General features: G+C 44.1%; 1 protein-coding gene across 1 annotated transcript in view; it reads left to right on the top strand.

Annotated features, from left to right (window-relative positions):
• Dmrt1 (doublesex and mab-3 related transcription factor 1) overlaps window positions 1-23,341 on the top strand; it is a 74,252-nt gene that overhangs the window by 7,355 nt on the left and 43,556 nt on the right. Inside the window, exon 2 of the mRNA XM_028764124.1 lies at window positions 12,905-13,188. Within this exon, the coding sequence (XP_028619957.1) occupies window positions 12,913-13,188 (276 nt within the window). The 5' untranslated portion in view covers window positions 12,905-12,912. The remainder of the gene's footprint in view (window positions 1-12,904; window positions 13,189-23,341) is intronic.

Below are 23,341 nucleotides of genomic sequence, written 5' to 3'. Positions count from 1 at the left end.
GTGAGTTGCCTGTGGTAGCAGTTCCTAGTGAATTCCATGCTAATGTCACCCCTAGATTACTTTGGCTGTAAACTGTAATGACTCTCCCCTGGCTGTATTTCTCCCAAGGCCTCCTATCTCAGTTACTTGTAAGGCTACTCCTCCCCTCTCGTGTTGTCTTTGATCTTTTATAATTGGCTTAAAACTCTCCATATTTAATCTGCAGTGACTTTGTTTCTCCTCCCTAGTTCTTCTTGCTCAGTCCCTGGGAATTTTAATAATCTGTTTCTTATTGTTTTCTCATATTATTTTTATGGCGTCGTATTTTCTGTGGCAACGGTAATCATCTTTTCTTCCTGTCTGCCCGTTCGCTTTAGTTTAACTGTTAATGCAGGTGTGCCTAGTGTCGGCAATAAACAAACTTGTGCCCAGTCTGTGGAGTTGCTGGACTTGTCAGTCACAGACATGGTTGGAGCTGTGAACACCTGCTGGATATGTGGTTGTGTGACTTACCAGAGCTTGGCCGGACACGTGACCGCAAACTGTGCTTGCCCACATGGAAGGAAGAGCAGTTCGGTTACTTGCTCTGAGGTTGACTTTTCTGTGACTGCCCTGACATGGCTTTCATAGTGATTTTCCCACTAAGCCCAGTTCTTCAGCCCAGAGGGGCTTTCAGGCATAGCCCCAAAGCCTGTTCCTCTGTAGTCAGGGGTATTGCTATTTCCCTGGTCCAGGGGTATCCTGAGGGCCTAGAACCCTGAATTTCTCATGTTTTCTCTTGACTCTGGAGTGCACAGTGGGCTTCCGTCGCTATCTGAACTCTTTAACTCTTTCTCTAGGAGGATTTACATTGTCTTTTGATCTGATTCTTCAAGGAATCTCTGAAGAAATGCTACAAAGGACTGCTTTATGCTTAAATCAACAACTACTTAGCTTCTCAACTTCTTATATTTCCTTCAGATTATTTAGGGCACTTATAAAAAATACCAGCTTTATTGAGGCGTAACTTACATACCATAGAGTTCACCTCCTGAAAACATATTCACAGGGTTGTGTGCCCATCATTTAATTCTAAAACATTTCACAGGGCTTTCGGTCCCTCAAAACCCATCTCAGTTACTATATTTCCTCCTTCCTTCAGCTTCTGGGCACTGCTGCTGTATTTCATTCATTCGCTGTAGGGTTGCCTACTCTGGACATCTCATGTATGCAGTGTGTGTGATGTCTCTCTCTTTGTCTCTCTCCCCCTCCCCTCTCTCTGTGTGGGGCGTTTACTCAGCATGGTGATTTCAAGGCTTTATCCATGGGTAGGAAGTATCCATACTTTTCATTTTTATTTATTTCATTTTTTTCTTTAATGTTTATCATTCCATTATACCACTTAGTAGAGAGCATTCGTGTGCAAAGTTTGGTGTGATCATTTCATTCTTAGTGAGGAGTGTGGGACTGATGGCTCACAGTGTGTCTCTTACGTTGAGGGACTTCTAGACTGTCTACAAAAGTATCTGCATCATTTCACAGCTCTGCAGCAGTTTGAGTAGAGATCTCCTGTTTCTTACCTTTAACACTGTGACAGTGCATGGATCTCGAGTTGGAAGCCAGTCTAGACTACATAGTAAGGCTGTCTCTAAACAAACAAAATAAACAACAACCCCCCCCCAGCATTTATATTGTCCTTTGGGTTATGCTGTTCTGTTGGTTAGAGACAGTATCTCACTATAGTCTCAACTGTGCTTTGCTGATGGTTGATGATGCCGACCACCTTTCTGTGTGCTCATCGTTCAGGTGCATATCTTCTGTGGAGAAATGGTGATTCAGGGCTGGTGGGCATGGCTCAGTGGGTAAGGGTGCTTTGCTTCCAAGCCTGGGGACCTGAGTTCAGAAATCAATAGAAAAGCAAATGATAAGCTGGATGTGGTGACACGTAAGTATTGTCTCAGAGCTGAGGCAGGAGATGGAGAGGTTGAGGCTAGCCTAGGAATGTGTGTGCAGGAGTATGTACACATACATATATATACACAGATACATGTTTTAAGAGTTTGTTCTATTCTTCCAGTCTGCGCCTTTGAAGTGCTGGAAAATAGCCATTTCTGCCATTATTTAAAACCCATTGCCTGTGACTTTAACCAGAACAACAATGGTAATGATAATAAGGGGTGGTGTGTGATTAGCTAAGCTCTGTCGCCTGTCTTTATGGGAATTGGTGTCCAAGTCCCTAGAAACATTTTCACAAGTGCTTTCTATAGCTCAGTGGTTGACAGTTTCATGATGGAGCAGGTAGCTGTAAACACACTGAGAACCTGGCACCAAGTCCCCTTACACAGTTCAGGGTAGCTTATGTACATGGTTTGGAAACAGCACACAGCAGCTATGTTGGCTGGAGTTGGCTGACAAAGGTGCTACTGGAGCATAGGCAAATGAAGCCAGCACCTGAGGGGGTTGCTTTAAGGATGGACCATAAGATTCCCAACTGAAATCTTTAGGACAGAAGTGCTCAGCATAACCCTTTTCCTTTCCTGGGCAGCAGGAGAGCTGTTGCAGGTGTAATTTTATGAGGGGGTTGAGTTCCAGCCCCATCACGCGGCAAAGTGGCAGCTTCAGCCAAATGGTTCTGGCTTTAGAGTCAAAAGGGTGTGGGTTCTCCCTCTGCTAAGGAAAGCTGTTGAGGCCGTGTGTGTGTGCGCGTGTGCTTGTGCTCGAGCGTTATCCCTGAAGAGAGGCCTGGAGAGGCCATCACATGGTGTGAAGATGAGGTCTGGATTTTGTTGAAGACCCCGAGATGTTGGAGATGCCAGAGTCATGGGATTCACACTGAGGAAAGCTGCAGCTGTATGGAACCAGCACAAGAGAGAAGTGTGTTTCGGTCAACAAAGCAGGAAGGAATTGGAGGTCTGATGAGTGCTTTGATACCACACATGAAGTTACAGAATCTGGAGTTTTCCCTGCTGGGTTTCAGACTTGCTCGGGTCCAATATTTTCTCATGATGCTCCCTTTACTTCTCCCTTTTGGAGTGGTAAAGAATATTCCATGCCATTGTATGTTGGGAGTATGGGATGTGCTTTTTGATTTTGGGCTTTTTATTGTTGAAAATTGATTCTTTTTTCATACAATCCATCCCAACCACAAAGATTAAAATTGCACTTTAAAAAAAAAACTTTCCAAATAGGTCCACATCCTCCTTTGCCCTATTAACCTTTTCTTTCTACTACCTCTTATGGATGATGGGTTAGAAGGGAGCTTAAAGTGTTAAAAAAAATCCTTATTAATGTAGGTTTTGAAAAATCTAAACATGCTGTTTCCCATCTCCCCAGCTCCCCACAACACTTCCCTTCTCCCCCAGATCTACTCCTTCTCCATTTCCCCTTTAGAAAGAGCAGCCCTCCAAGAGATGATAGCCAACCCAACAAAGCAAGATACAGTAAAATAAGGCCAAAGCCCTTCTCGAGACTGGACAAGGCAACCCAACAGGAAGAAAAGAGTCCCAAGATCAGGCAAGAGAGTCAGAGATGCACCCACTCCTATCGTTAGAAGTCCCACAAAACCAAGCTGACAGCTATAACATATACAAAAGAGACCTGGTACAGACCCCGCGCTGGCTGCTTCAGTCTCTCTGAGCCCTTGTGAGCCCTGCTTAGATGACTTGGTGTGGCATGTTCTTCTCGTGTCCTCCTGTATCCCCTGAATTGTACAGTCTTTCCTTTCCCTCTTCCACAGGGTTCCCTAATCTCTGAGGTGAGGGACCCAACGGAGACCTCCACTCTCTGCATAATGTCTTGTTGTAGGTCTCTGTACCATCTGCTGCCAGAGGAAGCCTCTTTGATGATGGTGGACAAGGCACCAGTCTATGAGTATAGCAGAATATCATTAGCAGTCATTTTATTAAGTTTTGGGGCTGGTCATAGGCAGTTCTACTCCAGGCCTCTAGGCTACCCAGCTTCCAGTTCTTGGGCATCCAGGCAGTGTAGGCATGGGCTTCATCTGTGGTGTGGGCCTTTGATTTTAAAGGGAGTTAGAGATAAGAGATTTCCGTGGCTCTCAAGAGGCTTTGAACTTTGGACTTTTACTCAGTGTTGAGACTATGATATACTATGGGGACTTTTGAAGTTGAACTGAATGCATTTTTTTTTTTTGGTATTATGATATGGCTACAGGCCTATTCGGGCCAGGGAGTGGAATGGGGTGGTTTGATTAAAACTGACCCCCATTCGAATGCTTAGTCGCCAGGGAGTGGAACTCTTTGGAAGATTAGAAGGATTAGGAGGTACGGCCTTGTTTGAGGAAGTATGCCATGGGGATAGGAGGGCTTTGAGGTTTTCAAAAGCCCACATCCAGCCTAGTGTTTCCCTATTTCTCTTTCTTGGCCTGAGATCAGGATGTAGCGCTGAGTGTGTACTGCTGTGCTCCTGCCATGATGATAACGGACTACGCCTCTGAAACTGTAAGCCAGCTCCCAGAAAAGCTTTAAATGCTTTCTTTTTAAAGAGTGGCCTCTGTCATGCTGACTCTTCACAGCTGTAGAACAGTGGCTAAGACACAATTAAACAGCAAAATCAAAGGAAGGGGAGTGGTAAGGGCTTGTGATAATTCCCTGTTTGGGCTATCAACTCCCCCATAATGGAGAGTTGATTATGTTTTATTTTCCTTTTATTTGAGGGGAGGTAAAACTGTGGAGGTGAGCAAAGTACATTGGGGTGATATTTGAGGCAGTCGAGGCTGTTCTGCAGTGTGCTTGTAATGTTCACCTTTCCTCGGATACGGGCTTAGCAGGCAGCATTGTGATCCTAACGGTCAAAAGCGTCCTTCCCAAATTTGGTGAGATGAAGTGGTTTGATCTGCCATTGTGCAAGCCTGGAGGTCACAGACTATGCTAGGAGAAATAATTATGCACTGTAATAGGCAATTACTGATAATGGCCTTCTAGGGTGGCAGAAAATACCCAGCCCCACCTTCTTGGCTGGAACGAACATTGAATAGCACATTAACTTTATAGCAAGCTTAAAGTTCGGCCCTGGAACTGCAGCCCCCATCCCCGACTCCCATATAAATAAAATTCTGTCTTTGGGAAAGCGCTGTAGCAGCAGCCTTAAGTGAGAAGCAGAGAGGAGCGGGTGGGGCTTGGGAATGTGGGATTTTGGAAAGGGAAGGAATGTCGAGCTGTGCCCCACCTGGTGGAATCTGTCACTCAGGGTCGTCCCTGTTCCCAAGAGGGCACAGTGAGTGGTTGTTGCTCTCCTGGCACCAGATTTATGTTTGACATTTAAAATAGCCCTGTCATGACTGCCTTGTGGGAGAAGCAGATTGTTCCCGCGCTTCCTGATTATGGCTTTAGGGAGGGATATCACACTGACTGCGCTCAAGGCTACTGTCTGACCTCTGAGAAGGCCAGGAGAAGAGGTTCGTGCTAGTTCTCAGTCGGGTTGGCTTTGGGAAAGCCCTGCAGGTGCAAACCGGCCTTCTATGGTACCTTAATGAGGAACACTTGGAACAAGGACTTTTGCCAGGAGTTGTCTGATGGCTTTCTGGCTGGACAGCAGAGAATGTTATGATTGTGTTGGGGTCAAGATAACAGTACTAGCAATTTCAGAATACTTACCACTGGCCGGATCCTACATACGAGACATGTATAGACTTTTAATATATTCATGTCCATTATGCTCATATATTCATTCAGTACATAGCCCAGTTATGTTAGGCTCTGAGATATGAAAGTCAAGCTGCTTGCATGCTGAACATGTGGCAGTGCATTCCAGATCTGGTTCAGCAGTTTGACTCAGAGCGGGTGCTCTCACCCTGAGGTTCGTTGCCCGGGCATCTATAGCTATAGTGATCCAGGCTGAAGGACTAGGCTCTCGGTGACTCATTGGGATGTCATTGCTTAGAGAGCCACCTCAGAATGAGGCGCTGGGCTCCAATTGCTAGAAGAAGATGCATCCAGAAGGCAGAAGTTTTCAAACATTTCAGTTGCAGAACCCCTTAGCAGTTTTAAAGACTACTGAGAGTCTCAAGAACCTTTGGTTATATGGGTCATATCTGTTGATAACCATACAAAAACTAAGTTGAGAAATTTAAAAGTTATCTTTTAAAATTAGAGTGTTTCTCTTAGTTAGGATTTCCATTTCTGTGAAGAGATGCCATAACCACGGCAGCTCTTAAAAAACAAAAACGTTTAATCAGGGCTGGCTTATAGTTTCAAAGGATTAGTCTTCATCATGGTGTCAACTTGCAGGCAGACTTGGTGCTGGAATTGTTGAGATTTCTACATCTTGACCCAAAGGCTGCAGAAGAAGACTATTCTAATACTGGGCGTGGCTTGAGTGCATGTGGACACACACACAGACACACAGACACACAGACACACACACACACTGTCTCTCTGACACTCTCTGTCTCTCTGTCTCTCTGTCTCTCTTCAAAGACCACCTCTGCAGTGACACACTTCCTCCAGCAAGGCCACACCTACTCCAACAAGGCCATAAGTCCTAATAGTGGCACTCCCCATGGGCCAAGCATCCAAATGCACGAGTCTATGAGGGTCAAACATATTCAAGCCACCAGTTAGCTTTCTATTGCTGATACGAAACACTGTTAGTAAGGGTTACAATCGTTGTGATGAAACATGACGAAAGCAACTTGGGGAGAAAAGGGTTTCTTTGGCTTACACTTCCATATCACTGTTCATCATCAAAGGAAGTCAGGACAGGAACTCAAACAAGGCAGGAACATGGAGACAGGAACTGATGCAGAGGCTGTGGAGGGATGCTGCTTGTTGTCTTGTTCCTTTTGTCTTGCTCACTCTGTTTTCTTGTAGAACCAGGACCATCAGACTATCTATGGATGTCCCAACCCACAATGGGTCTTCTTACACCAATTACTAATTAAGAAAATGTCCTGCAGGCTTGCCTACAGCCCTATGGAGGTGTTTTCTTAATTGAGGTTCCCTTCTCAGAGGACTTTAGCTTGTGTCAAGTTGACATAAAACTAGCCATCACAATGACCAATAGAAACTTGGGGAGGAAAGAGTTTGTCTTACGCATTTGCCATAACAGTCCATCAGTGAGGGATGTCAGCAGGAATCTGGAGGTCATGGAGGAGTGCTGTTTACTGCCTTGCTCCCCATGGCTTGCCTAGCCTGCTTTCTTAGGCCATCCACAACTACTAGACCAGCAGTGGCACTGCCCTTAGGGGGCTGAACCCTTCCACATTAATCAAGAAAATTCCCCCATAGATTTGCTTATAGGCCAGTCTGATGGAGGTAATCAATCCTTCAATTGTGTTTCCCTGTCTCCAGACAATTTTAGCTTGTATCAAGTTGACAGTAAACAAGACACAACAACTACACAACTATACAGCATGATAAGTCCATTAACTGTTAGCATAGTATTTTAATGACACATACCTTCAGCCATTAAGGAGAACACCTGCATATATGTCCCCAGATCTCCTTTCTCTCTGGTTGGTGCAGCTTGGTTTGCACAAATGGTCATTTCTTGTTCATTTGAGACAGGTTTACTATGTAGCTCAAGCTGGTCTGGAACTTACCGTGTTACATTACTCAGTTTCCTGCTTCCACAGCAGAACTGATCGATCCCATTTGCTTCCATGTCCCATAGCTCCACTAGCCAGGCTGTGACTGGCTCTTTCATTGCTTGTTTAAACATCCTGATTCCACCAATTCAGTCACTGAGGGTTTCCTGGTCACACTATTTTTTTGTAAGGGGCCATGGTTAAGGCCTCCATCTGCATGTTGAGAGCCACACCATATCTTTTCTCTTTTTCTACTGAAGGGCAGACTTGGGTGTCTTCTGCTTTTACCACCTCTCTTGAATCCTCTTTTATATCTAATGATGTCAATCAGAGGCGAACACAAAGGGTGCTAGCCTATCTCCCTTTCTTGTTGCAGTTGCTCCTTTTATACAAACAGCTTCCTACTTGGCTGCCACCTTGGCCTCATGTGAATTTCTAACTATACACAACATAGACCCTGCAACCTCTGCTGCTGCTTACTGACGATCTCAACCCTTGGGCACTAAGAGGACACAATTCAAAGACTGCAGAATTTCTTCTAAACCTTTTAACTCTTTACAAAGCATCTTCATATTCACATGGTGGACTCTGCTCATCAAGGAGGCATGCCACCCCATACCACATAGACGAAGACTGCCATCCTGGGATTCTTTCCACAGACACTCCTCTTTCTGATGGTTCTTCCTTAGTTGCATGTCCCACTATTCCTAATGAGAACCATGTAACCACTGTCCTAGCACAAACGCACGTCATGAAGGAAAGGATACCTCTAATGGAATTTCCTCCAAAGATGGTAACCTTATGCTTCTCAGCCTTAGCTCTGTACCTAACTTCTCATAGCAAGGACCATACACTCACAAGGATCTCCGCAACTCATTTTAAGTTCTGTCATGCTCCTGTTCTTGCACTAGTGATGTTGTGTGACAAAACTTTTCAGGAGAGACACAACACACACATGTACTCACTCCAGGTAGTGAGTACAGACCAAAGTACAGAAACCACCAAAGACCAATTTGGTGAGTTTTATTAGGGTTATAGACATATGGGTGAGGTGTTACTTAGAGGAGAAAAAATGACTTAAAAACAGCTGCATCACCAAGGCCCACCCAGGCATGGGTTATGGCTCACAAAAGCTAGGAAGCTAGAACATATTGCACAGCCTGCAGGCAGTTCAACAGGTTGGAGAGTGTCCTTTGCAGGTGCCTCATTCAGTCTAAGCCTTTTCCAAGCAGTTGAGCTTGTCTGACAGTCTTTCCAGCTCAGTTTTAGCATTTCTTGCTTACTCTGTCTGGCAGGGAGTCTAGTGAGTCTGCTAAGTTTCAGGGACTTCCTAAAGCACTTGAATTGTTTACTTTCCTGCTTAAGGAGCTTCCCTACAGGATGGAATATTTCAGTCTTTATGAAGACAGTTTTAAACAGCCTCTCTGTTCATCACCCTTCATGGCTTAGATTGCTCAGTTGTTCTTCAGTGTGGGACATTCCAGAAGCTGATTAATCTAGACATGGGAATATCCTACAGAATACTATTTAAAAAGACAAAACCAAAAACAGGTAGCTAGTTTGTCTTCTTGCTCCAGTGAGGAACATCTCAGTTTCACCCCCCAGATCCACAGAAAGTTATCTTCAAGGGACAGTGTTACGCAAACATGGATCTCCTAGTTCTAAATTCGCATTAGTGGTGAAAGGTAATCTCCTATTTCCTGGTAAAGCTTTTGCCTGCCTGGAAACACAGAATTTTGAAGCTAAGGAAAGCACACATTTGCCAAAGTATGGAATTTCCAATACAAAAAGAAAGACACTTCTCATTGTGAATCAAGTGTTGAAGTTTGCAGGTAAATTTTGGTTTCATTTGTGGTTCTTTCTGCACATGCAGAAGTGGGTATAATTTCAAGTTTAATTATAGAAGATCTAAAGTGTAACAGTGCTGAGAATCCTAACACTAGAGAAGAGAAGGGAAAACCTTCACCCACCTTAAAATGAATTACTGGTTAACTACTATTAATATGCTGCAGGCCCAGAGACCAGCATATAACACTCCAAGATCAATAAGGCTGTTTATCATGTGTGGGTATTGATCTCTCATGAAGGAGTGAAATCATATTTCACACTGAATATGTTAGTACAAAAAAAGGTAACAGGACTATGAAGGCTTGTCAGAAAATTAGATGTCCAGAAGGTGCATGTACCGAGCCACATGTGAGCATTTGAGTGGCAGGTGGTGGTCTACGAGCCCCATAGCTGCAGATGAATATATGGAGACAGGGAGCTCAGAGTGTATGAGGCAGAGCCCACTTCTCTGGCTGCCACTGCCTTTCCAGCTGGATCTGGTCCTCCTGATTAGGACTGTATGCCAATAGCCATAACACTTGAAACATCAGATTTGCTGGGTGTGGTGGTATGTTGCTGTAATCACAGGGCTTAAGACACTGAGGCTTGAGGATCACTGATTTGAAGCCAGACTTGATTACATAATGAGACCCTCACTCACAAAACAAGCATGAGCTTCTCCAGCAGCAGTGTGGAGAAGGATCTTAACTTTCTGTTGCCGTGTGCATCATGACAGAGGACCACTGGGTAGATGAACCTGTAAGGGGTCACTGGTTAAGACAAGTACCACCTTTTCTTGGATTTGGTGCCATGGAGTCTTACTAATCCTGTTAAGCAATCTTGGCCAGTTTTCATTCCAGAAAGACAGAGAGACATTTAGTTTTCAGATTGTTCAACAACATAATTAAGGTAGTAAGTACTTTTACAGTCTGTGTCTCTGGTCTTTGTAGTAATAATATTGACTGTGGAGCTTAAAGGACCCTGGCATGATGTCTTAGGTTTTTATTGCTCTGAAGAGAGACACCATGACCACAGCAACTCTTACAAAGGCAAGCATTCAAGTAAGACTCGCTTACAGTTCAGAGGTTCATTATTACCATGGCAGAAAGCATGGCAGTGCCAGGTAGACATGGTGCTGGAGAGGTATCTGAGAGTTCTACATATAGATCTGAAGGCAGCAGGAAGAGAGAGTGACACTGGGCCTGGCTTGGGCATCTGAAACCACAAAGCCCACCTCCAGTGACATACTTCCTCCAACAAGGCCACACCTACTCCAGCAAGCCCATAACTTTTGAAAAGTATCCTATAGGGACCATTTTCATTCAAACCACCACACATTATACACATGAGGCTTGAAGACTGACTGGAGGAATTCATAGCCAGACCAAGGGAATGGTGAATGTTGGTATATAGTAAGGTTTACAGAGCCAGCTCTCCGTTCTTGCTATTATTCTCTCTTGATTTAGAATGAAGCCAATATTTTGTTTGTATATGGAAAACAACTTTCTGAAAGCTAAATGTATATACATATGTATTTATACACATACAGAAAATTTGATTTGTTTTTTAGTTCTTTTGAATTGGATTGTTTTTTTGAGACAGGATGTAGCTCTGGCTGGCCTCAAACTCACAGAGATCCACTGTCTGTGCCAACCCAATAAATTCCTACTTATTTTCTTACTTATTTTTATTATTTTTATGTACGTTGGCATTTTGCTTGCTTGTGTATCTGTGTGAAGGTGTCAGAACTCCTGGAGCTTTGGTTACAAAGAATGTTAAGTTGCCACGTGGAAAGGAGGCTTTAAGGTTGTTCGAAGGTTTCAGTTGTAGTCTTGGCCCAAATCTTCCAGAGCATGCTCTCTGAGTGCACACACCCTACCTTGCACACTTTCTCTTTCTCCTTTTACACTTTTATCCAGGATCCTCTGCCTCCCACTGAGTGCTTTGGGGACATTATGCTGGAGGTTTCTCCTGGGGCCTCTTCTTCATGCCTTGGAATACTGAGCCCTTCCCTGTGTCTCAGCTATGAAGTATTAAGAGCTTGTGGTTCTTGGAGCTTCAGGTTTTACTTCATATACATTCCTGATACTGTACTACTTAAAAGGCCCTTGTTTACTGCTCTCTTTAGTAAACGCTCACTGCTCTGGGTCTGGTATTATGCTAGGCACATGGAGTACCTGGGCAGCCTGGAGGTCTGGGCCCCTTGCAGGATCTTATCTAGTCATTCGCTGTCTTCATCTGTCTCTCATTGCTTTCGTTTTCTCCTTCTTTCCTTCCTTCTTTCTTCTTTTTTTTCCTGAGATAAAGTTTCTCTGTGTAACCCTGGCTGTCTGGAACTCACTTTGCAGATGGGCCTGGCCTTGAACTCAGAGATTTGCCTTCTTGCTTGCTTTCTTGTTCCAAGCTGTTTAGCAGGCCAGGTGCTGTTGCTTCCTTCACACCACAACAGAAAATCCCAAAGACTGTCTTTATCATGACCCTCTCTGGGTTTATGTGGGTTTTGGATTTCCGTGGCTTGCTTCTGCAGCTGAACCCTCTGTAATCTGTGCCAGCTAATGCTTCTGGGATGCTGCATCTGCTCTCTTCAGTTCATGCATTGGCTCCACCCTATTCCCCAGATGTAGCTATTGCTGGGTGGAGATTTCCGGATCTCAGCTTCCAGCCTCAGTGGCTGCCAGGAAGTTTGAAGATAGATCGTTTCTCTTATCCCTGTACCTCATGCCCAGTGTCTGGAGTGAACAGAACATGCCCCTGTGTCTCTCTACCACACCCAGACTCCTGCTCTTCATCCCCCATTATCCTTAGTTCTCACATTCCATCACCCTCCACTTCGTTTCCATGCCCCACATGTCCCTGTCCCCGGCTACCCTTACATATGTAGTCTAATGTGGTCTCTGTCCGGTCTTGTATTGTTCCCTGGTCGGTCTTTCTTTCTCATCTCTCCTTCACTTTTCCCCCAAGAATTTGCATCAGGTGACGCTCCCATAGCTCGGCTCCGTTGGTCTACTCCTGTCCATACTCTGTACTATAGAATATACTCTGTCTGTACTATAGAATACAGTATCCTATCTACCATAGAAGGAATTAAAAGAAACTGTGTGCCCTCAAACTCAGCCCCTTACTGAGTTCCTAGGGATGACTTCAACTTTATCACGTGGTAAGAATTCATAGCCGGGTTAACTGCGTTTGATCTCCAGTTCCTTGACATTTGACTCAGGTGTATGTGTTGAGGTCATACTGTCCGGCTTGATGTCATTTAACCTACCTCTAAAGTGACTTGGTGTTCCCAGGAAAAATAACCTAGCTAAGGGTATTTCAGCTTTGCCGTCGGCGCAAAGCCAGCCTTGGAACCCTCCCCTTATGACTGAAGAAGCAGGGAATGATGTCTCCCTTGCATTTCCAGGTTCTTTGTTCATCTTGAGGATGAACATGAGGCGCACAGCTGAGCTTTGGAGGGCAAGATTTGTGGACCGCCTACATTAAATCTTACGACATCATTCATTCCTTTATTTATTTACGTCCCAACCGCTGCCCCTTAACATCTGTTTATTTTTTTCCTCTCTTCTCTTTTAGAGGGACGCATGGTCATCCAGGATATTCCTGCTGTCACCAGCAGAGGGCATATGGAGAACACACCTGACCTGGTATCAGACCCCGCCTACTACAGCAGCTTTTACCAGCCTTCTCTGTTTCCTTACTACAACAATCTGTACAACTACCCCCAGTACTCCATGGCCTTGTCTGCTGAGTCCTCTTCAGGGGAGGTGGGAAATCCCCTTGGGGGATCCCCTGTGAAGAACAGCCTGCGGAGTCTCCCAGCACCTTATGTACCTGCTCAGACTGGAAACCAGTGGCAGGTATGACCCAGAGTTAATGGGATATGTGAAATATGACATGCATGTTAATGCATACACATGCACAACATGTACCACGCACATGCTCAGTCAGCACACATGTAAGCACAGTATGATGTGATGCACATTGGTCTTTCTTTCTATCCGTTAATGTCATTTAACCCAAAAGACTGGCCGCAGATACTTGGAAGGGATTGTGCATGTTTTTTGGGTTAATTTTCAGTTTTAGTTTTTCTCACATTGTTGTTTTGCAAAATATCCAGCTGTTCAGAGTTAGATATATCCGAGGCCCCACCTCCTCCAGCCTGCTCTACCTTGGGGCAACTTAGAATATGTTAGGTGCAGCTTCCTAGGTGACAGTGGTCTCCTAACAGATTTTTACACTGAGAGAGAAAATTATCATGATGTGTGTGCATGGCAGAAAAGGTAAGAAAGGGAATGAGGTGGTGTTACAGTGGCCCAGTAACACAGGTACGTGTGTTTTAGAAATGGCAATCAGTCTTTCAAATACATGTATTTATAATAGCACCAGAGCACTCCGAGTCTAGACCACTGTATGTACTTATGTCTGAGGAGTGTGTTTAAGAGAAGTTAAACCCACGCCACCAGGCCGCAGAGGCTGCTGAGACTCTGTGAGAACTATGCTCATTTCGGCTCTGTGAATCTGGCTAGGCTTTCTTAGCAAGGACCTGATTTCAGTTTAGTAGAACACATATCCAGGAGCTAGTGCAAGTCTTTGATGTCTTCTTTGTTTCCTTCTTATTTTCTTAGCTTTTCTCTCTCCCCTTCCCCCTCCCCCCTCCCCTCCCTCTTCCTCTTCTTCCCCTCTCCCTTTCACTCCAGTCCTGCTCACTCCTGCCCAAAGATTTTTGTTTTTTGTTTTTTAATTTAATAAATAAATAAATTTTATTTATTATATGTAAGTACGCTGTCTTCAGACACCCCATAAGAGGGCATCAGATCTCAGTATGGATGGTTGTGGGATTTGAACTCAAGTGCTCTTAACTGCTGAGCCATCTCACCAGCCCTTTTCTTAGCTTTATTGAGGCATAATCGACAAATTGTATACATTCATACTGTAAGTGTGACGTCTTGATGTGTGTATACATTGTGTGTTGCTTATCACAGGCTAATGAAGGTGTCATTTGCATGTGGATGCATGTGTGCACACATGAGCTTGTATGCACCCAAGATTTAATCTGCGTTTTTTCAGATATGCAGTACTACTGATTATAACTCCCAGATTGTACATTAAACTTCCAGAACTCGCTTAACATTATTGGAAGTAGAAACTAGGACTTAAGTCTCTCCACTTTCCTACCCACAAGCCTCTGTCAATCAATATTGTAACTTTCTGCTTCCTTTGTTCCAAGAGTCTTTAACTTTCTGTTTGTTTGTTTATTTGTCTTTAACTTTCTTAAGCCTACTTCTAAAACTTTGTGATCTGACATATTTCTCTAATCAAATCTGGTTCATCTCGTTCTCTTTGTTTTTCTTTTTGAAAACACAAATACTCAAGTCATCCCAGACTAGCCTCAGACTCGCCAAGATCGGCCTGTCTTTGCAGGTGAACCTCAGCTGTGAGGTGGATCCCCTATAAATGCCCAGGCCCTTCGTTGCTTAGGGGTTAGAGTCCTTGCGTAAGCCCTCCGTTTTCTGTTGAAATCTTCTTGGAACCCTCTTCTGCTTTTCTTCTCCCATGCAGGTTAGAAACAAGCACAAGTATCTTGAAGAGAGGTGTTGTTTCAGGTGTCCGAGGGTACAGCTTCTGTGCGTTCTTGAAGTACTCCGTCCACAGTCACTGTCTTCAGTCTTTTTTTTTTTTTTTTTTTGGTTTTTCGAGACAGGGTTTCTCTGTGTAGCCCTGGCTGTCCTGGAACTCACTCTGTAGACCAGGCTGGCCTCGAACTCAGAAATCCACCTGCCTCTGCCTCCCAAGTGCTGGGATTAAAGGCGCCACCACAGCCCAGCCACGGTCACTGTCTTAACATAAGCTTTCTGTCAGAAGTTTGAAGTTACTAGGAATCTGCACAACAATTTTCTGTGAATGTGATGGCAAATAAGGCAGAAGGAGGGACATTCTAGATGTATGTGTAACAGAGGAGACTGAATAAAGGGACTCTGAAAGGTCCCTGAGGTTCTCACACCATCCTGTTCTCCTGCAGAGAGCTGCAGGGATGCCGGACTCCATGCCGAGTCGGCCTGCTGACTGAGGGAAACTGAGTGCACCTAAGGAACAGGAGTTGTAACCCTGGAAGGCCCATCCATATCCAGTTACAACTTTAGCCATGTCACCTTGAGCAGATTCTTTGTCCTCTAAATCTCAGCTTTCTATGATGATGCTCTCATTTTGTCATACGGATGTGTGACACTGTGGTACTGAAGAGACATGGTTGGCTTACTAGAGCGTTTCCGTGTAAACAGAAACACTGCAGATAATAGCTGACTTATTTCAGTTCCCTTTATTTCCATTTGCCATACTGTTTTTAAATCTACTGAATTCTTTGTCAGGCTTACCTGTGTATTGAGCTAGCTCCTTGGGGCATGCGTCACAAGGAAAGAATTAATCGTTAAAAAACGAAATACTATGATGTATGAATCAAAGTCTGAATGGAAAGACTTTTTATAGTTTTGAGGAAGAATTTGATTCCCTTGGGCAGTGCTGGAGAGATTGCTCAGTGGTTAAGGGCACTGACTGCTCTTCTAGAGGAATGGAGGTTCAAATCCCAGTACCCTCATGATCACTCACAACTGTCTTTAACTTCAAGATCTGACACTGTCACATAGACATACATGCAAGGCAAAACACCAATGCACATAAAGTGTAAAAGTAAATAAATAATCATTTTAAAAAATATTGTAAAGCATAGACAAATATATTAGTAGCATAAATGTGTTTAAGATATTTCATAAAAAAGCATTAAATAGTAAACACATATTAAGCATTTGGCTAGTGTTAAAGTGATGGAAATGAGGTGCCTCATGCTGTAACCAGAAGGGGTTTTATTGTTTGTTTTTGTTTTGTTTGATTTTTTTTGAGGCAGGATCTCACTGTGTAGTTCTAGGTTATCTTGGAACTTGCTATGTAGACCAGGCTGGCCTTGAACTCCCAAAGATCCACTTGCTTCTGCCTCTGGAGTTCTAAAGTCAAAGGTGTGAACCACTATACTTGGCCTCAGAGTTGTCTCCATAGCTAAAGAGTTGTCTCCCTGGGTACTGTGCTTGCTGCTCAATCATAAGGACCTGAGGTTTGGACACCAGCATCCATGTTACCCATCCACAGAACCCAGAAATGTGGAATTCCCTGCTAATCCTTTTGCAGGATTGTGGGGTATGAACAGGTGGATTCCTGGGACTTGCTAATCTGGAATCTAGCCAAATTGAGTGAGTGCTAGGTTCAGTGAGAGACCCTGCTTAAAATACAAGGTAGAGTGATAGAAGATGCCCAATGTTGATGCCTGGCCTGTACATGTATACATATGTGTACATATGGGTTCACATCCATATGTATCTGCACATACACATGAAAGAAAGCAGCAAAGCACACACACATGGCTGTCAGAGGTGTTATGACAGGAACCTGGGATAGATGGGAGGGTGACTGTCAACTTGATTTTTTTTTTAAGACAGGGCTTCATTTAGGCAAGACTGGAATTTACTCTGTAAGCCCAGATGGGTCTCACGGTTGAGATCTGCTTGGCTAAGTCTGTCAAGTGCTCATATCACAGCTGTGCACCTCCAGGTCCAGCCTTACCTTTGCAATTTCTGGAAGATGAGCTGGGCTTGCTCTTTGAGCATTGCCTTACTTCTTTTAGGGGTAGCTTCCCAGTATTCTGCTGTCTTTACTGAGCTGCCTTCAGCAGTATAGGAAGGCCTGTGCTTCTCTCTGTTGTCTTCGCCTCTTGATGACTCAGGCTCTGTCCAAGAGCTGGTATGGAGGCCTTGTTCCTCATGTTGATCGGACCCTGCTGTTAAGACTTAACTTTCTTCCTATCTATCTCGAGGGTGGATGGAGTCTCCCTAATATCCTCTGTCCCCTTTGCTTGCTACTTTCAATGACATTGTATGTTACAGTGCAGTGTGGATGTTTTACAACCAAAGACCTCTTGGCTTCTAAGAAAACATGTATTGTAGCAGAGATTGTCATTCTGTTTTAGAGGTAGACTTCTTAAACATAAATAGGGCATTCATTTTTTGCATTTAAAAATAAATCCACTGATTCTTGTGTGGCATTGTCCTGCATGCCTGACTGTAAAATCAAGCAAGCCGCAGACTGACTCAGGACCTACTAAGTGCAAAACCTATGAGAGAGAGAGAGGCAGGGGTGGGATGGGGAGGGAACGATTCAACTCCGGGGTGTGTGTGTATACAGTCTTCTGGAATTCCATAGTGTCCTACCGTGACCACCATGCAGGCTTGAGAATGGCTTTAATCGCCTCTGGTCCGTCTCGAGCCTGAAGAGATTTGTGGCTCAATCATAGATTCCTGTCCTGTTGTGAAACAGGAATAACATTTGTGGCACTGGAACAAACTCAGGATGAATGGCTGCCTCTGCTGACCAGCAGCTCAGCTCAATTCCGCTTCTGCATTTAATTGCCTGCAAAAGCTGTTTATGGCCCTGCGCACTCCTCCACGGCAACATTATCTCTTAAATAAACATGTTGTACCTGGTTGACAATCGTGCATATCAAGTGAGCAGAAATAAATATGGGAGGGCTCAGAGCCGTGCCTCAGATCTCCTTCAGGCCCTCAGCTGCTGCTCTTTTGTTGGCTGTTTCCAAGCTTGTGCCACCAGACGTCTGGGATCTCATTCCCACCACAGTCAGGGTGTGGTTGGGTGGCAGCCTTAGGGTTGTCGCTCTTCTGGTGACTTTAGTCTCAGTCTGAGGCATTCCGTAGTATGATTGTTCACTGACAACGAGCCACCTCACTGGAATTCATTCATGTGTTAAGTAAACGAACACTGGGGCTGCCAAATGAGGTAGACAGAAAAGCCCAGTTGGGTGACTACAGTTAAGAGTAGTTCATATATTTTAATATAGCTAGAAGAGAGAGCGTTGGGTAGATACGCTGATGACCCTGATCTGATGACCACTTCGCATCGTGTCCGTATATGGAAAAAAGATGAAGTGTTGGGAGTTCTCTATATACTCCTTGGTTTGAACTGAGGAACAGGCAGAAAGGGAAACAGATTCTGACCTATGAGACTTGGCACAGGAAAGTCACCCTTTGTGGGTGTTCCTGAGATGATGCTCCAGTCCTCTCGGCTTGCTGTGGGCCAGAGGACCAGGCCTGGAGTTTAAAAGCTGCCTCTGACTGCTTTCCCGCCTGGGGACGTTCTCCACCCTTAAACTAACACCTGAGAATGCTTTTGGATTTACACTAACTCTTCCTTTCTAGTGTGACTTTGCTCAGGGACAACCTGTTGAAAGTATGGTGAAAAGAAGTGACTTTTCAAGCATAGGCTCTGTGGAGGTAGCCACACCCTACCTTTACCTGTCCCACAGGAAGTGTGGCTGTGTGAAGCCTAATCTTAGGTCAACTCTGGTTTCCAGGGGAAGTTACAATGAACAATCCTTAAATAATTTGATATGTGTGTTGTCTGTTTTATTGTATTATTTCTAGTTTGTATTTTAATATAGTAATACATTATTGTATATATTAATCATCTGAACTACATATTTATGTGATGTGTGTGTATGTGAATGAGACTGAGTATATGAGAGGGTGCGGTGTGATCTCTCTGTGGCCCTGGCTATCCTGGAACTCTCTAAATAGATCGAGTCGGCCTCACACTCACAGAGACATATGCCTGCTTCTTCTTCTTGGGTGCTGGGATTATAGGTGTACTCCACTAAACCTGGCTTGAGTTTATGTTATTAAAGACAGAGAGTCCCTATGTAGCCCAAGCTGGCCTTGAACTTGAGCTGCCTCTCTTCCTGTCTGAGCCTTCTAAGTGTTGGCATTATCGGTATGCACAGCTATTCCTGGCTGTCAGATACTTGTGAATTAAAAAAAAAATGATAATAATGGGAGAAGACATAATGTAAAGGCCATTTTCTGAGCTGAGGAGCTCGCGCCAAGCCGCCTGCCCATCCTGTGGCTCATATTGTCACCAGCAGTTTGACTTGTTCCACTTCCTTTTCTAGAACCCATTTCTTTTTCTAGAATAAAGTGGTCATTTGCCATGACCACTATTGCTGTGGTAAAATACCGTGTTTAAGGCAACTTAGAAAAGGAAGGTAATTGGCCTGTGGTCCTAGTCGGTTACAGCCCCCAGGCATTGGGGTAGGGACTCATATCTCAAACCACAGGCCAGAGGCAGAGCTAAGAATGGCCTTAAAGCCCACCCAGTGACTTTCTCCAGTGAGACCACACCTCCTAAGCCTCCCCAAACAGCCTCCCAAGTGGGGACCTTGTATCTAAATGCCCAAGATTTATGGGGTACATCTTATTCAAACAACTACAGCTACTATCTGTTTATAGGCAGACCCTGGCTTTTGTAGGAGAGAAACCAACAGTATTCACCATAAAGTCACAGGAGAATTTATAAGAATATGTGCAATTTTAAATACCTTTTTAAAAAAATTGAGACAATTTTAGGAAGACAAATTTCTTTTTCAGGCAAACAGGTATAGTATCTGCTTGGGGATATTAATTTGGTTTCTTAAAGATGAAGTATAGAGACATAACTGTCTCTAGCTAAATGCCAGTGGATCCCAGGAGAAAATTGAACTGGCCTCTGGGAAACTGAGGGCAGCAGGGAGCAGGCAACCCTGACTCAAGAGAACTCCAGGGATGGAGTAAGGCTTTGGACACCCCCAAGGAATTGATTTTCAGTCTGGCTGGAGCAACCCCAAGAGCATCCCAGGACATCCAGAATATGACTGATCTGCCAAAGCCTTTGGGAGAGGCCCATGGGTGCCGGGCTGTCCTGCAGACTGGTCACCATCCTTAGGTGGGTCATCTCTATCTGCTTTGAGTTGACACATCTTGTCATGTGCTGGAGCAGTTGAGTAGCTGACAGTTGAAGAGTTGAACTGGTGGCCGGAAGGGAGTCTGTTAGTGCACTGGTGCCGGGTTGTCCCATTACTTACCCCATGTGGCACAGTAGCATTGGGGAATTGTGTGATGTGCTTGAAAATTAGATCACTGAGGTTGAAAGCTTTCAGATTTGATTTCCTTGGACTAGTGACCCAAATCTCACTTATTTACATTTTCCCTTTGCACTAATTTTTGTTTTCCTTGGTAATAGAGGTGAGTCTGATATAAAATTAGATGCTTCTCAGAACATGTAAGTAGTTGGATGGATCTCACATTCCTTGATATCCACATTTCTGAGATGTGTTGCGTGTTCCTCAGTATTTAAATAAAGACCCAAATCAAAGGAATGTATAGCAAACACAGGTTGGTCCCTTTGTTGTTTCATTTTAATTTGGTATTAGAAGTACAAGAGAAAAGAGGACACAATTCTAAAACATCTTTATTGTAAGACACAGGTAAGAGAAGCGTCATCTGTTCATGGTCACTCTAAAATGCCTGGCTATTCATGGAAGCAGCAGAGCATCATTGTCAAGCATTGAGGACAGAGCTTTCTGGGCCGCGGGGTGGGAGTGGGATGCTGTGCTGTAGAAAGGCAGGTCTGGACAGGACCTGCTGGGAGCTGGGGGAGGGGGCGTTTTATCAGCTCTTTGTTTAGAATTGTCAGCACAGAATTGATGCCAGTGAGAACCAGACAGGCATGCAGGTAGTCTCCTTAGTTTAAAATTCTCTACAAAGAATACACCACTTCCTACCTGCACCTAGGAGACTTCTCCACAGCCTCTTTTTGGTGTCCCAAAGGTCCTCTGAAAGGGGGGTGTGTATCATCCTTGGTGTGCACCTTTCTTGGTTGGTTCAAAGGAAAGTGAGAATCAAAAGAAGCTTACCTTTTTATTTCATTTTTAATACGTTTTCTCATCATATCTTAGCAGAAATATTCTTTTTGGCCATTTCTATTTTTTACCAACCAGTACTGAGAGAAAGAAGGCAGACACCCCAATTCTGTGTCTTGTGTTTATATAGAACTAGAAAATGAGAAGCCCTGGTGAGAGAAAGAGAGAGAGAGAGAGAGAGAGAGAGAGAGAGAGAGAGAGAGAGTGTGTAATGTAGAATTTTGAATGTTGAGTTGTTCATTGAGCTTCAAAAATGTTGAAATAAAGTTATGTGGTGGTGGCACATGCCTTTAATCTCAGCACTCAGGAGGCAGAGGCAGGTGGATCTCTGTGAGTTAGAGGCCATCCTGACCTACAGAGTGAGTTCTAGAACAGTCAAGGCTGCACAGAGAAACCCTGTCTTGAAAACCAAGAACAAACAAAATATTGAAATGTAGAGAGATCTCGCAATGGATTTTTTCAACCATCCAGCAAACACATTTATATATGTAAATAATTTTGAAAGTGTATGACAGGAAGGCACATTTATCTTGATTCAGTACAGGGTCCTTGGATGTGATCCACTATGAGTGGATACCACTTCATGTCCCGTATTTTGGGGGCCAGCCACACAACCTTGTCAGGTCTTATTAGCCCCACTTCAGTGAGGAAACTGAGGCCCAGGGAGACAATCTCACTCAACATTCTCACACTGCTGGTTAGTGTGTAGCCGGAACATGAGCATGCTTTGCCTGCTGTGGGGGGCTCTTCCTTCTCACAATGCCTCTGTTGTCTCTGTAGGGCACAGCATATTTATTAGTCTTTGTATTCAGCCTGAAAATTGTAGTAACACTAAACATGCTGCTTCTCAGGCTTGTTTCTCACATGTGCATGTGCACGCACATGCGCACACGCACACACATGCACGCATGCGCGTGTACACACACACACACACACACACACTTTGAGCTTTAGGGAGACCTGTTATCATTTATTCTTGAGTCATTTGTAGCCTCTTCCCATGATAGTTGAGGAGGGGGATGGGCTTCTTCACACCACTCATGGTTTAGGGTGCCCACTAGGAGTCAAATCTTTATAAAGAGTTTACAGGGGGAAAGTGGGACCCTGCCACTTTGGGTCCACTTGGAGGGTGGCTCTAGACAGCCTCACCTTGCCCTGCAGGCAGTCTGTCATATTCAGTTCTCATAAGATAGCCTTCATACTGCTGATTTATGCTAAAAGTATCCTAATGTTTCTGACAGCTCATGTGTGACATGAATATAATCCATATTTCTTAAAGCAGCTAATCCAACTGGCTTATTTCCCGATACTGCTGATAGGGCTATATCTCTTGGTATCTGCCATGGAGATTCTGATGGTAACATATTGTTTCTGGGTCACTAGCTTTGTCTAAAACAGTAGGTTGGAACAGAGTAGCAAAGGTTAATTAAGTTTGTCCATCATGTTGGGAGCATATATAGATGACTCTGATGCGTCTTGCTGTAAAATCAAAGTTCCTGAGCATGTGCTTGCTGGCATTCTTTCTCCTCATTTTCAAAGTATCTGAAACAAAGTTTCTTAACGTGTGGCAGAGGCAAAGCAAGGAAAAGATCTGGGTTTGTTGAATGATGGTGGCCGCAGATAGATCTTTATATAAGCAGGTATCGCCACTGAGATTAGCAAGGTGTCTTGGTTCAGTGGAAGAGGTCAGGAGCTCCTAGGCAGCTCGCTTCCAGCCCTGTCTTCTTTCCTTGGTGCCTCTGAGTAGAACCAAGCTATTTGATTGCTAGCAATGGCTCCATGTGTTGATCATTGTTAAATTCTGAGGACCCAGTGAGGTAACGGGACATATCTCCTGTGTCTTTCAATAAATAGTTTCTTGCTCCGAAGTTTTCTTACTTCTGTAGTTATTAACTGCTATTTTCTCAAGGTACTAACAGTAAGGGTACCCTCCCAGCGCTCTGCCGCAAATCTAGAGGGTTGCTGTACAATGCCATCACACAGTCAGTGTGTTAGCAGAGTAGAAAGGCCAATGACCAGATAATTATTAGGCAGGTTTTTAAGGGTATAAATTTGTCTTGTCTTCCAGCTGTTTCACTGGTGCTTGTATCTGTTGGTTTTTATGTAACTGATGTGGGCATTTATGCTGGCTATGTAAGTTTGATTGATTAGTTAGGATTAGAATTTTATTATTATCATTATCTTTTTACTTATGTCTGTGTGAGTGGATGTGTGTGCATATG

This window comes from Grammomys surdaster, unplaced genomic scaffold, assembly GCF_004785775.1.
Source record: "Grammomys surdaster isolate TR1022 unplaced genomic scaffold, NIH_TR_1.0 141, whole genome shotgun sequence".
In the NCBI taxonomy this organism is placed as follows: Eukaryota; Metazoa; Chordata; class Mammalia; order Rodentia; family Muridae; genus Grammomys; species Grammomys surdaster.
Note: the sequence above shows the minus strand (reverse complement) of the source record. Positions and strands in the feature narration are given on the sequence as shown.